This window comes from Oncorhynchus nerka, linkage group LG20 (genome assembly GCF_034236695.1).
Source record: "Oncorhynchus nerka isolate Pitt River linkage group LG20, Oner_Uvic_2.0, whole genome shotgun sequence".
NCBI lineage: Eukaryota > Metazoa > Chordata > Actinopteri > Salmoniformes > Salmonidae > Oncorhynchus > Oncorhynchus nerka.
This window is the reverse complement of record NC_088415.1, coordinates 65,409,137-65,423,768: the sequence shown is the minus strand read 5'-3', so window position 1 is coordinate 65,423,768 and position 14,632 is coordinate 65,409,137. Positions and strand designations below refer to the sequence as shown.

At 41.6% G+C, this 14,632-nt stretch overlaps 1 protein-coding gene and 1 pseudogene across 2 annotated transcripts; both read right to left on the bottom strand.

Annotated features, from left to right (window-relative positions):
• Nucleotides 1–77: 77 nt before the first annotated feature.
• Nucleotides 78–6,976, bottom strand: LOC115102974 (serine/arginine-rich splicing factor 11-like). Of its 2 annotated transcripts, none has more exons than XM_029623482.2 (12): nucleotides 6,676–6,976; nucleotides 6,235–6,368; nucleotides 3,631–3,788; nucleotides 3,385–3,471; nucleotides 3,235–3,284; nucleotides 2,679–2,824; nucleotides 2,487–2,565; nucleotides 2,237–2,362; nucleotides 1,982–2,071; nucleotides 1,772–1,855; nucleotides 1,305–1,464; nucleotides 78–1,100 (listed from the first exon to the last, which is right to left on the bottom strand). In XM_029623482.2, exons 1-12 carry the CDS (start codon nucleotides 6,795–6,797, stop codon nucleotides 897–899), a joined length of 1,440 nt encoding a protein of 479 aa, XP_029479342.1. In that variant the 5' UTR covers nucleotides 6,798–6,976; the 3' UTR covers nucleotides 78–896. The 2 variants fall into 2 exon arrangements, with proteins under 2 accessions (XP_029479342.1, XP_029479343.1); XM_029623483.2 differs by having other exon boundaries at nucleotides 3,673–3,788; nucleotides 6,676–6,975.
• Nucleotides 6,977–13,073: 6,097 nt separating this feature from the next.
• On the bottom strand, nucleotides 13,074–14,331 carry LOC135563109 (uncharacterized; annotated as a pseudogene).
• Nucleotides 14,332–14,632: the final 301 nt, after the last annotated feature.

Genomic DNA, 14,632 nt, shown 5'->3' with positions numbered 1-14,632 from the left:
ACGGGGTCACACAAGGGCCCATGTTAAAACTTTGTCCTAAACCTAAAATGAGCACCTGAAGTTTAAAACAAATCAAATCTTTCCCCAGGTTTTTATTGTATATAAAAAAAATCACTGATAAAACAATACAAACTTCTAAGAATTACAACAAGCATCAGATCTACTGGGTATTGTGAATAGGTGAGAGATAGGACAGATTATTTTGGCGCCACAAGACCCAGTATAAGTATACATCTTCCGTATAATAACGGATGGGATATAAACACAATATACCACGTATAGGAGTGACAGAAAATAGATGGTGAATTTATTGAGGCGACTTCCGTACAGAAGCTCAATAATAAAAAGCTAAGTCCACAGCACTGTTCTATGTAGCAGCCATGTTGTCTGATGAAAATGGACATACGGTGAACTTGTCAAGCAGTGTAACTGGCTGCTTCCGCTCCTAGCAATGTGTAGAAACTAGATTTAAACAACAAAAATACACAAAAGCCATTATCATCATCATCATCATGTAAGCTCTGCTTGAAAAAAGAAAATCAAGTCGCACACTTTGCCAAATAGAATCCACTTTCAAATTACAGCAATAAAAGTTTCAACCAACCCCACGCTTTTCACATTTTCACCATCAAAATAGGACCAAATAATTATAATACATACAGAAAATGATGACAAAACAGAAAAATCTTCAGGTTAATCTTTCGGTTCGTCTTCTACTTGATCGATTTTGTCTCGTCAATCCAAAAGGAAAACTAACAATTGAACTGAGATAAAGAAGGATCGAGTTGAGTTGAATGAAGCCCGAATACAGTGGGCTCGGTGGGGCATGGAGGTTTTGGTACAATGGAGGGTTGGGTACATAGAGGTCTATACATCGGTCTCTATTATTGGGTGACTCAATCACTGACATCCATGTCGTCCTCTTCACGGTGGTCGTCTCCGTTGACTTTGGAAAGCCCAGTGCCATTGCCTTCCACCGAGTGAGGAGACTGGGCTCCGGAGTCCTGGTCGGAATCTTTCTTGTCCAGCCTCTCCCTCTCCTTCTCACTGTCGTAGCCCTGCTCTTCCTCATCATAGTCTCTGGTGACCTGCAAAGACGTCTAAGGAAATTTGAAATGACAAAGTTTAATATATCGGACACTCATTTCATATTACTTGTTATTCTTTCATACACGGCAAGTAAAACGCTGGATCTCGAACAGAGGTCAGAATACAGAAGGAAGAAAGAAAATGAACACGGACATCCTACACATCTTATATGAGGTGTATAACACAAGACAAATCATTCAGTCATTGGTGCTGACCTTTACATCTCCTTTCTCCCCGTCAGTTTTCTCCCTTTCCTTTTCTTTGTCTTTACTCCTTTCTTTCTTTTCCTTCCTTTCATCCCGACTGCGGTCTTTATCGCTTCTGCGCTCACGGTCCTTCTCTCTTTCCTTGTCCCTCTTCTTCTCCTTCTTATGTCTGTAGGGAGAGGAAAGTTAAAAGCTTATGAAACAAAGTCTCCAAATCCAAAGAGAAGTGTAGTAGTTGACTGTCTAAAATGGCTTATTTCCAGGTTACCTTAAAGAAACCTTTACATTTGAATCTAAATAAATTATTTGAGTGAGTGTTCTCAGGGCATTTACACTTACACTTTGTAAACAAAATGTCTGGTCATTTATTTTCAGTCTCAAAATAGCAATGAAATACCACTGGCAGCATATTGAAAATGTGTTCACTAAGGAAATTCTCTTGTTCTAATGAGAATCGAGATCCCCAAAACACCAACCTTCTAGGAGAGGGAGTCCTGGAGACTTTCCTCTTGGGGGATTTCTTAGGAGATCGGCTGGCACTGCGAGTCCTTCTCCGCTTTCTATACCAAACAGCATGAAAAAAAATTTTTGTAAACATCTGACCAATCAACAACATGTTGAGACAGAATGGTGAAACAGAGCCACAAGTCAGACATGCGGCTCTGACCAATGAAAGCTGCACTAACCGATCGATACTGCGAGACCTCCTGGCAGTACTGTAGCTTTTCGGAGGTGTTTTGGAGCGCTTTTTATCCCGCTCCTCCTTCTTCCTATCCCTGTGGATCGGAGACAAGTTAATTACATCTGATCAACATTTATTATTGTATATTGGGATTAGAGTTGTGATAACGAGGTAGAGAGTAATCACAGGGCGGTCTCAGAAGTTCAGATCGTGCAGCTTGAGGATTAAGAATGGGTCAAGTCTGTGCTCTGTGGCTCACCTGGACTTGCTTGGTGATGGTCTGCTCCGGTCTTTGGAGTGGGACCTCCCACTCCTCCTTCGGGGGCTCTTGGAGCGCCTCCTGTTCCTGGAGTGCGAGCGTCGCCTTGACCTGCTCTTTGAACGCCTGCAGATCACACAAACACAACATTAGTCTCTACCCTTAATATGAAAACAAAATAAAAAACGTACTACCTTTACTTTTAACACAATCCAAATTATTTGTGTAGGGGAATAGAGTTTGTGTTCACCTGTGTCTGGAGCGAGAACGGGACCTTCTGCGTCTAGACCTGGACCTGGAACGCGAGTGCTTCCTCTTGCTCTCCTTGTCTGCACAAACAAAACATGAAATTACTTTGGTAGAGCAAATAATAGCTTATAGCTAGGGCTACCAGTAATTTATCAGATATATCCTTTGGAGATGCAATGCTTGGGCTACTCACTCCCAGGCTCGATGGCAGCAGAGATGAGTGACTGAGCCTCTCTGACCCTCTTCATGGCCTCTTCTATCTCTTTGTTGGAGGAGTCTGCCTTCAGGCCCGGATTCATGTTGATGTTCATGTTCATCCCTACACCCATGTGGTTCATTCTGAAGAAGAGGACATTATTTAGTGGTGATTATAAACCGGGTAGTTTGGGTCCGAGATGCTGATAGGCTGAAACAGCATTCCAGCTGTGTGTATATCAGACCATATACTAAGGGTATGACACAAAACTACTTGTTTACTGTGATACATATGTTGGCAAACGGTTTACAAAGCAATAAGACACCTCGGGTTTGTGGTATGAGGAGGTGTGGTATATAGCCAATAAACATCTGCTAAGCGCTGTATCTAGGCCCTCCGTGCACAAGAACAGCCCTTAGGCGTGGTATATTGGCTATATAACACACCTCCTCAGGCCTTAATTAGAACACACTGGAGGGTCATCCAACAAATGAACAGCTCATAGGTGTTTGATGTCTTGTAATGGACATTTTCTAGAGGCATGATGACTTACTTTGGATCCACCTGCGACATAAACTTCAGAAGCTGGTCAGTGGGAAATGACTGTTGGGGAAGAAGAGTGAAGAAAAGTGTGAAATATATAATATAAAAGTTAGTTGTGTGCGCACACAAAAATATCACCAGATTTCAAGCCAACACTCACCTGGGGGTTCATATTCATATTGGGGTTTGGAAACCCGAACGCTGCCATCGCTTCCAAGGAGGGACCGCCGAAAGGATTGCCACCCATCTACAAAAAAACAACAGCACACCATTAACCCTTTCATTGTCTATATATACACGAGCGGACAATTATCAAGTCATTAGGCAGATGTTTAATTTGAATAACTTAAGGACCACAGAATTAAACAGAACAATTAAACCTTGTATCTCTGTGCTGAGGACCCACCTGTGGATAGGACATGGGGTTTGGTGTTGGGAGAAGTCCTACCTGTGGATTAGACATGGGGTTTGGTGTTGGAAGGAGACCTCCTCCGGGCAGAATCCCTGCAACAGCATTTGCTGGCGCCAGCAGTGACAAAGCTTTAGCCTCCTCCGGGATAACGCCTACAGAAAAACCAAACAGGCATTAGGGGAAGAAGAGAACATCAACGTCTAGACTCTACAGAAAAGGAGAGACATTTTGAAAAAAACAACACAAAAAAACAGATGACTTGCTCAAGTATTCTTCAAAAACATTTGTAAAGGTTTCAATACTGTTACCTTTGATAGCTGCTAGATTTGAGAAGGTTTGTTCCCTTTATTATTTTAACCAGTGTAGATTGAAAAATAACTACGATTGGGAAAATAGTATATCACAATACACACTACTCCAGTGAACACTGCCAAGATTGTATCACCTGAACGTGTTTTTTAAGTCATGAACCAAACGTTAGCTAGCACAGCGGCTTCTCCAGTGGGGTGTGCTCTCAATTTTCATTTAGATTGAACAAGCGACTCACGTTGGCGGCTTCACTACTAAGGAGCACACAGAGAAAAATCGAGATACACAAAACAAAAAGAATTTCAGAGAGTTGGAGGTCAACAGTGATTACTGACATTTTCTACTACTTACCAGCAATACAGTTATAAGTAGGGGGAAAAAACCCAGCTAGCATTCACATTTTGAGTAGGTGATATCTACGCTCCCAAGAACCTTACCTGTCACTGCATTAAATATGCAACAAATGAACCAATGCCTTTTATTTAAGTGTAAAATCAACTTGTCAACATTAGATTAGCTTGTTTGCCTAACATAGTGATCAGAAAAAAAAACTATGGTTTCAGATCTCAATGTTGCCATTGCTACCTAAAAAAAGAAAACATACAATATCTTAATCAAGATACAATAGCAAAAATAACATTTTTTTTTACAGAAGACACACAAACACACTCACAAACAACATTTAAAAAGGGCACACGGGGGAGAGAATTTAGCTGCAGGAGACAAAACGGTTGGGTGGTATTTTCAGCGGGGCCTGGTATACAGGACTGGCTGAGCCAGGAAAAAGAACTGTAAAACACAACAACAAAAAAGAAAGACCACTGTTAAAGAGAGAGCACTGAACCAGTTGCCATTGCCATGTGGGGTGGATATCTAAGACAATTAACAACTAGATACAGTCAGGAACCTTAAAGTACAACATAGAAAACACAGAGATTTGCTATTTTAATCCGCCAATTTCAGGGACAGAGTGGTGAGTGAGTGCATGTAATTTCTTGCTAAATTTAAATTGGATACCATTGGTCACCCAATTCCCCAAACCAGGAAGTGCCTTAACGCTAAAGGTGAAAAAAATATGAAATGCAGGTATACCAATAGCTGTGTTATTGAGAAGTGTATAGTTTACTACTGTTACTCTGCTATGGTTTACTTTCTTACCACTTGGATCCAATGAGAAAACCAGATTGGACATTATACAGGTCAGATTATTAACACACCTGTTTTGATAAATATGTACTTGTGAGCAGTCAAGAAATATATGTGTAATACATGTGATATGCATTATAGTATTAACAGTAGTATATATGCTACTGCATTCAATTTAAACTAAAATACCCTAAAGAAGAGAAAATGAGAGAGAAAGAGAGAAGGACACAGGAAAAAAGAGAAAGAGAAGGGTCTGGGGGGGCTGCTTGAACGCTTGCTGGCCTTTTGTAAATGCCTACAATCCCCTGTTGGCAGGCAGAGGACCACTTTCAGCCATCAAGGAGGGGGCTCTGCTTTTGCCTTCTCCACTACAACAAATCACACACACAAATAACAGAGAGAAGTTTAATAGAGGATAGTCCAATATGGGGGAGAAAATAAAAAGCATGGTTAAGTTTTTATACACATGTAAGTTCATCTCTGCTTTCTTTTGAGGAGGTGCGTCTGTCTGCCCATGGGTCTGGGCTTGTTCAGCCCTCTCAGTCGGAGCAAGTCCCAGTCCCTAAAGCAGACCTTGGTATACTGTGCTTACTGGTGGAGGAGGACAAAGAATTGGCTCTGGAGACTACTACAGACTACTCAAGGTCATCTGTGTTGTTTAGTGTCTACCAAGTCCAATGCATCACGGAAGACATTATGACCTTACAGTGTGGCAGAAACTTTATACAAGACATACGTGTATCGTTATAGGTATGGTCTTTAGTTCCACAGTATACCAAGAGTCTGGGTTGTGAGAGCTGGTATAGACACCTCTCTCCTTGCAATTAGCAGAGGGGTCGTACAAGATAGGACAGAAAGAGTGGCATGACGTCATTGATCACAGAATCAGATAGGCTTGTCAGATCAAAAATTACTATTCAATTCAATGGGGTTTATTGGCATGGGAAACATATGTTTACATTGCCAAAGCAAGTGAAGCTGATATAATCTGAAATAGTTAGGATACACGCTTAACAGTGGCTCAAGCCACAGGCTCATATTACTCCATCCTGAAATCAATGGGGGCGTCAGGCGTCACTCTCCCATCACTACATTATACAATCAAGGATCATTCATACAGAAAGGGAAGAACAAATCACCAACCTTCTGCAAAAGGGACGACGATCAGCGCCCTGTCCACGAAGACTGTGTTGGTCAGATGTTGAGACACCCCCACGGACTCGGACTCTTTGAACTTCACAAAACACACACGCGACGTCACTGGCAGAGGCGACTCACTGCAATAAAAAACGTTTTTGTAGTTAACTAACGCTAGTTAGTCCGCTAGCGACACCATAATAGATTGTATATAGCAAAACATCCCCGAAGTAGCTAGGCAAACTATCGTTACCCAACTATAGTAGTTAATGATTCGCCTTCTTAGGTTTCGGGGACGGCCCGAGATGGGGCCTCCTGATGCTAACGTTAGCATCGTTAATAATACTACATTGAAATCAATTCAATCACAAAGTGGTAAGAAGTGATTAACTAAACAATAACTGTATATAGTTAGCAACAACCGTTCAACAAATATGAGCTACTTACTCTGGTGGAAACAATTTGAGTTCTTCAATGGTTCCAAGAAACCCGAACAGCATTCGCATCTGCTCGGATGTTGTGCTTGGCGACACGTTCGTCACCTGCACTACGTTCGTGGTACAATTCATGTTTTCACAAAATAGTAAAAACAAATATATATATATATAAACAATTACCTCTCTATTTCAGAAGTATTATTGTATAAATATAGCCAATTAGTTGCTATCCTCGTCGAAGGCGTTTTGAAAAACTCAAATAAAGATCTCGATTCGTTTCGCCGCCATGTTGTTTAGCTTGAATACAAAAAACAGCGCATGCGCATTATGAAAGTCCTGCGGTAATGTAGCTAGTGGTGATGTGTGCCAGGAGAGGTCGCTCTCTCCCAGGAATCAAATGTGAAATTTCTCACGTTTCAGTGGCATGTAATAAACAGTGAATTTGATTTCTAGGCTAATTGAAATAGATGGTGCAACTCAGGCCAATAGGCATTTTATGTTCAGATGGTAATCATAATGAAAACAGACATTGACTCTTTGAATATGCTTTCACAAAAGTGAAACAAACAAGCAAGAGCAATTGTTACTCTTCTGTCTGGTCCTCACTGTTTTGCGCCATGTCTCTCAGCTCCTTTAGCTCAGTCCAAATCTCAGGGGTGGTGGTATTCTGGCCTATCGTCTGTTTGTCATTCATTTTTTGGAGGTCATTTGTATCTGATGCTGTAAAGGGCTGTGGGGGTACACAACCTGTTATTCGGTTGAAGGTCCCTCTTTATCTCCATAAAGTCTGTAAATGTTTTTGGTTATGTCACTTGACCTCAACCAAGCGCTATTATAGGACGTATGTGTGCATTTAGTGTGTTTTCAGTCTGTACTGTGTGTTGTTTGTGAATACACTCTATTACCTTCATATGAGCAAACACAGACACAGACATTAGTTGTAGTCCAGTCTGGTCTGATCCAGTCCTGGGCACTGACTGATTAGGTAGCCTACAGGTGGAGAAGTGGAGTATGCCACTAAAATAGTAATTAAACTAGAGATAGTTATTGAGCTTATTCCAAAATGACACTAATTAACTACAAGATTGCTGTAAAACACTATGACAGGGGGAGAGTAGTTTGATAAATCATGAGGTGAAAACTGAGCTGCACTTCCTAACCTCCTGCCAAATGTATGACCTTATTAGAGACTCATATTTCCCTCAGATTAGACAGACTCACAAAGAATTCAAAAAGAAATCCAATGTTGATAAACTCACATATCTATTGGGTGAAATACCACAGTGTACAACCACAGCAGAAAGATTTGTGGCATGGTGCCACAAGAAAAGGGCAACCAGTGAAGAACAAAAATATAACCCATTGTAATATGACATTTGAAATGTCTTTATTCTTTTGGAACTTTTCTGTGTAATTTTTTTTTTTTTACACTTTTCTATTTTTTCTATCTATTTCACTTGTCTTTATTCTATTTCACTTTCGATTTCCCATGCCGATAAATTGAAATTAAATATTAAAAGTATGTGAGAAGAATTGTCATGGGGGAAAAAAGAGGTTGTTTATTTAAAAGCGTGGGGGGAGAGTAGTCTGAATTGGGTTCTGGAGGTGTACTCCAACTCATACATCGCACTCATATGCCAGCCATGAGTGTTTCCAAGCCAGTGAGGTTCACATCCACCAGTAGTGCTGGAGAGCTGCACTGGCTGGTTTCTCCTGTAAAGACAGCTCACAATGGCCCATAATTCTCTGTGCACTCACTCACCCAGATCAGGTGATACCCTGCTAGGGCAGTGATTGGCTCTTGTCTCAGACCTTCCCCAAGGTGATTGGTTGAGTGACTAGCACCCTGCATGTGACCTCTACAATGAGCTTCCTCCCACATGACCAGAGGAAGCGTGAATGATCTTATATAGTTTCAAATCAGCCCAGACAATCTCTTTTACGGTTTTATGACAACATTTAAAATTAACTTCTAAAATGAACCATAATTATAGCATACATTTTGAATATGTATTATTTCTATGAAAATTCCCACATAGGTACAGTTGTCTGCGTTTGTTTCTGCATCTACTACAAAATCAGACAAACTAGAGTGAAGCATCATGGGAATCTGCAAATCAGGGCAGCTATGATTGGCAAGTTAAGGGATAGTTCGTGATTTTGGCAATCTATTTTGGCAATCTACTTCCCCAAGTGGATACCACTTATGGGTGTAATTTATGTTCATCCCATTTCAATCCAGTAGACAGCAGCAGTGTACTTTAAGAAAATAATGTGTTAGTCTTAGTAAAAATGAAAATCATACGGAAAGAGTGCTTTTAAAAAAAATGTCTTTATTTTGAAACGGTTTATTTTTGATAATTTGGGGCTTTAACCCCAGAACTGCTCACATCAGAAAAAAATATGTATATACACACCCAGAGGTGTCATGCCCATAGGGAGCAACAGGTCTCAAGCCAACTTCATAAAAATGTTAGGTGGATAGCAATATTACAGGGATTATATTTTTAATAGGTAAATATATAAATACAGTGCCAGTCAAACGTTTGGACACACCTACTCATTCCAGGCCTTTTCTTTATTTGTACTATTTTTGACATTGTAGAATAATAGTGAAGACATCAAACTATGAAATAACCCATTTGAGTTACTGTTAAGGGATTTATTTTAATCAATAATGACTAATTATGTATACATTTCAATCAGGACTGACTAATCAGAATATTATTATGTTACTGTATAGATGTATGAATTTTCTTTTAATCCTAGTACTGAATATAATGTGTGTAATTATAATCAAGAATTAGAACAATGACTGTCTGTTCCTTGGTAGAAATGAATAAACTTATCGTCAGACCTGCTAGAATGCTTATCTACACAGGAAGACCTTGGCTCGGTCATAAATTATATAAATTGGTGGGAGAACTATACTGCCATTGTACCAGAGTGGAGAAGAGACGGGCCAGTTCGAAAACTAATGACGTCATTTTCAGTTTATAACCTGTGGTGAATTGTATCATGTTCAGTACTCTCGAGAATAAACGCTACTGATTGATTTTGAGACTGGTCTCTGTCCATTTTATGCAAATAAGGATCTTACAAATTCTTAGGAGTGGGCAGAGTGTTAAATTGAATTGGTTAAATAAAACATAAAATAATTTAATTCCTGTAACAGTTACCTTTGCTGCAGAGGATAAGTTCATTACAGTTACCAACCTCAGAAATTGCAGCCCAAATAAATGCTTCAGATAGTTCAAGTAACAGATACATCTCAACATCAACTGTTCAGAGGAGACTGCGTGAATCAGGCCTTCATGATCAAATTGCTGCAAAGAAACTACTACTAAAGGACATAAATAAGAAGAAGAGACTTGCTTGGGCCAAGAAACACGAGCAATGGACATTAGACCGATGGAAATCTGTCCTTTGGTCTGATGAGTTAAAATGTGTGATTTTTATTTCCAACCGCCATGTCTTTGTGAGACGCAGAGTAGGTGAACAGATGATCTCTGCATGTGTGGTTCCCACCATGAAGCATGGAGGAGGAGGAGGTGTGATGGTGTGGGGGTGCTTTGCTGGTGACTGTCTGTGATTTATTTACAATTCAAGGCACACTTAACCAGCATGGCTACCACAGCATTCTGCATTTGATTTTCAACAGGACAATGACCCAACACAACTCTAGGCTGTGTAAGGGATATTTGACCAAGAAGAAGAGTGATGGAGTGCTGCATCAGATGACCTGGCCTCCACAATCACCCGACCTCAACCCAATTAAGATGGGTTGGGATGAGTTGGGCCGCAGAGTGAAGGAAAAGCAGCCAACAAGTGCTCAGCATACGTGGGAACTCCTTCAAGACTGTTGGAAAAGCATTCCAGGTGAAGCTGGTTGAGTGAATTCCGAGAGTGTGCAAAGCTGTCATGAAGGCGAAGGGTATCTACTTTGAAGAATATAAAATATTTTTTTTACATGATTCCATGAGTTATTTCATAGTTGTGATGTCTTCACTATTATTCTACAATGTAGAAAATAACCAAAATAAAGAAAAACCCTGGAATGAGTAGGTGTTCTAAAACTTTTGACCGGTAGTGTGTACAGTGGCAATAAAAAGTATGTGAACCCTTTGGAATTAACTGGATTTCTGCATAAATTGGTCAAGAAATTTGATCTGATCTTCCTCTAAGTCACAAAAATAGACAAACGCAGTGTGCTTAAACTAATAACACACAAATTATTGTATTTTTATTGTCTATATTAAATAACTATTTTTAACCTTCATAGTGTAGGTTGGGGAAAGTATGTGAACCCCTAGGCTAATGACTTCTCCAAAAGCTTCTTGGAGTCAGGACTCCACTAACCTGGAGTCCAGTCAATGAGATGAGATTGGAGCTGTTGGTTAGAGCTGCCCAGCAATATAAAAAACACTCAAAAATGTGAGTTTGCTATTCACATGAACAATTGCCTGAAGTGGCCCATGCCTCGAACAAAAGAGATCTCAGAAGACCTACGATTAAGAATTGTTGACTTGCATAAAGCTGGAAATGTTTACAAAAGTATCTCTAAAAGCCTTGATGTTCATCAGCCCACATTAAGACAAATGATCTATGAATGGAAAAAGTTCAGCACTGTTGCTAATCTCCCTAGGAGTGGCCGTCCTGCAAAGATGACTGCAAGAGCACAGAGGTAGAATGCTCAATTAGGTTAATGAAGACTTACAGAAATCTCAGGAAAATGCAAACATCTCTGTTGACAAGTCTATGATATGTAAAACACTAAACAAGAATGGTGTTCATGGGAGGACACCACGGAAGAAGCCACTGCTGTCCCAAAAAAATTGTTGCACATCTGAAGTTTGCAAAAGAGCACCTGAATGTTCCACAGCACTACTGGCAAAATATTCAGTGGACAGATGGAACTGAAGTTGAGTTGTTTGGAAGGAAGGAACACACAACACTATATGTGGACAAAAAAGGCACAGCATACCAACATCAAAATCTCATCCCAACTGTAACATTTGGTGGAGGGGGCATCATGGATTGGGGCTGCTTTGCTGCCTCAGGGCCTGGAAAACTTGCTATCATAGACAGAAAAATGAATTCCCAAGTTTATCAAGACATTTTGCAGGAGAATGTAAGGCTATCTGTCCGCCAATTGAAGCTCAACAGAAGTTGGGTAATGCAACAGGACAACAACTCAAAACACAGAAGTAAATCAACAACAGAATGGCTTCAACCGAAGGAAATACACCTTCTGGAATGGCCCAGTCAGAGTCCTGACCTCAACCAGATTGAGATGCTGTGGCATGACCTCAAGAGCAGTTCACACCAGACATCCCAAGAATATTGCTGAACTGAAACAGTTTGTGAAGAGGAATGGTCCAAAATTCCTCCTGACCGTTGTGCAGGTCTGATACGCAACTACAAAAAAAACATTTTGTTTAGGTTATTGCTGCCAAAGGAGGGTCAACCAGTTATTAAATCCAAGGGTTCCCATACTTTCCCCACCCTGCACTGTGAATGTTTGCACGGTGTGTTCAAAAAAGACATGAAAACGTATAATTGTTTGTGTATTATTAGTTTAAGCAGACTATATTTGTCTATTGTTGTGACTTAGATGACGATCAGATCAAATTGTATGACCAATTTATGCAGAAATCCAGGTAATTCCAAAGGGTTCACATACTTTTTCTTGCCCATGTATATATAATCTCTGCAATACTACTATCCACCTAGCAATTGTATGAAGTTGGTTTTTAGCTACTCTCCCCACACACTTGTACTACTATTAGTCAAAGTTACGTGGAAAGTTATGTGTGTTAGTTGTGGGGGTGCCTGTGGAGCTGGAGATCGGAGGTGTCTGGTGAGAAAAGGGCAGATTGAGGTTGTCAGAGTAGTACAGAAAGTGTTATATGCCGAAGCAGTAAAGATAGTTGTTTTTTTCTTTTTTCTTTCAGATAAGTTTTATTATCGCATTTCCTTTAAAACAGCTCATATATATTCTTGTGTAAAAAGTACATGTTGTTAAAACCAATTAAACAACCATAAATACAAGCACTTTTCTATGTAACCTCCAATTCTGTAAAAGCCATTTCAAACGTGTACAAATGAATTAACAAAAGTAAAACATTTTTAAGACATGGAAAACATGTTTAAAAGTCCATTTGTTTAAAGCTGTCTTCGGTCATTTGTACAGGAGCGGGGTGAGTCCTTAAACTCGCCTCCTCCTGCTCTTCCGAATCAATCACTATCCTGTCCTTCGGGGCTAAGAGGAGATCCCTCCCCTAGGCGCATCGCCCTAGGCGCCGCAGCACTGTCAGGCTGTGGCCACCGGGACTTTGTGTGTTGTGGGGGACCCTTCGCATGGGGTCGAGGCCCCCTTTCTTCTGTACCACTCCAGGGCTTCTGTGGCTACCATGGCCACTGCCTGGGGGTGGTCTCTACTCGTTTCACTACCAGCCGGTTGCGGGAGGACCACAGTGCATCCTTCAGACACGTGAGGGTGGGCCAGAGCTTGGTGAAGACCTTCGGTGGAATAGGCCTTCGGTCCACCCCATACAGCACGAGCTGGGGCGTTAGGTCCTTCCCTGCAGGCAGACATGGGGAGATCAGGGGGCTTGCTTCCTTCCACAGGTCCCTGGCCGCTCTGCACTCCCAGAGCAAGTGCATCACTGACTCCTCTTGGCAACAGCCTGGTCGGGGGCATGCGGATATCCTCGCCATGCCCCGGGAGTGCTTAATGGCCCTGATCGGGAGGATCTCGTAGGCACCCATCCAGGACAGGTCCCTGTGCCAATTCAGGAGAGCAGGAGAGCAGGATTGGCCACGTTACGCCAATCCGTTATGGGCTCGCCTATAGCAAGCCCGCGCACTGGACACACTGGTTCCCGCTCCTGCACAAGAGAGAGAAGAGAGCGGTGTTTAAGTTAAAACCGTGACTGCTTCTTTTTCCAGTTTAAAATGTCTTAAAAACTTCTGTGTGTGGGGCAGGAAAAAAACTGAGTCTCGCAGCTCGACTAGGATCAGCCTCAGGGTTCTGAGGTAAGATCCCAGCCAGAACCGTGCGAGGGCCTGTGTCTTGTTGTTGACCGGGGAGGTGGCAAGAGTGAGATGTAACGCTGTGTAGCAGCTGCCCAGGAACAAGTAGAGGTCAGGCAAGCCTTTCCCCCCCTTGGACCTGGACCTCTTGACCACCTCCCTCCTCAGCCTCTCCCACTTTCTTCCCCACAGGAGGTAGCATCCGTTCCAGAGCTAAAAGAGTTTGTGGGGGAAAGAAAAAAAGTTTTGAAAATGACACAAATATACATTTTCACAAAGTCTGCTGCCTCAGTTTGTATGATGGCAATTTGCATATACTCCAGAATCTTATTTAGAGTTATCAGATGAATAGCAATTAATTGCAAAGTCTCTCTTTAACATGCAAATGAACTGAATCCCCCAAAAGCATTTCCACTGCATTTTAGCCCTGCCACAAAAAGACAAGCTGACATCATGTCAGTGATTCTCTCGTTAACACAGGTGTGAGTGTTGGCGAGGACAAGGCTGGAGATCAGTCTGTCATGCTGATTGAGTTCGAAATACAGACATGCTTCAAAAGGAGGGTGGTGCTTGGAATCATTGTTCTTCCTCTTTCAACCACAGTTACCTGCAAGGAAACACGTGCCGTCATCATTGCTTTGAACAAAAAAGGCTTCACAGGCAAGGATATTGCTGCCAGTAAGATTGCACCTAAATCAACCATTTATCGGATCATCAAGAACTTCAAGGAGAGCGGTTCAATTGTTGTGAAGAAGGCTTCAGGGCACCCAAGAAAGTTCAGCAAGTGCCAGGACCGTCTCCTAAAGTTGATTCAGTTGCGGGATCGGGGCACCACCAGTACGGAGCTTGCTCAGGAATGGCAGCAGGCAGGTGGGAGTGCATCTGCATGCACAGTGAGGCAAAGACTTTTGGAGGATGGCCTGGTGTCAAGA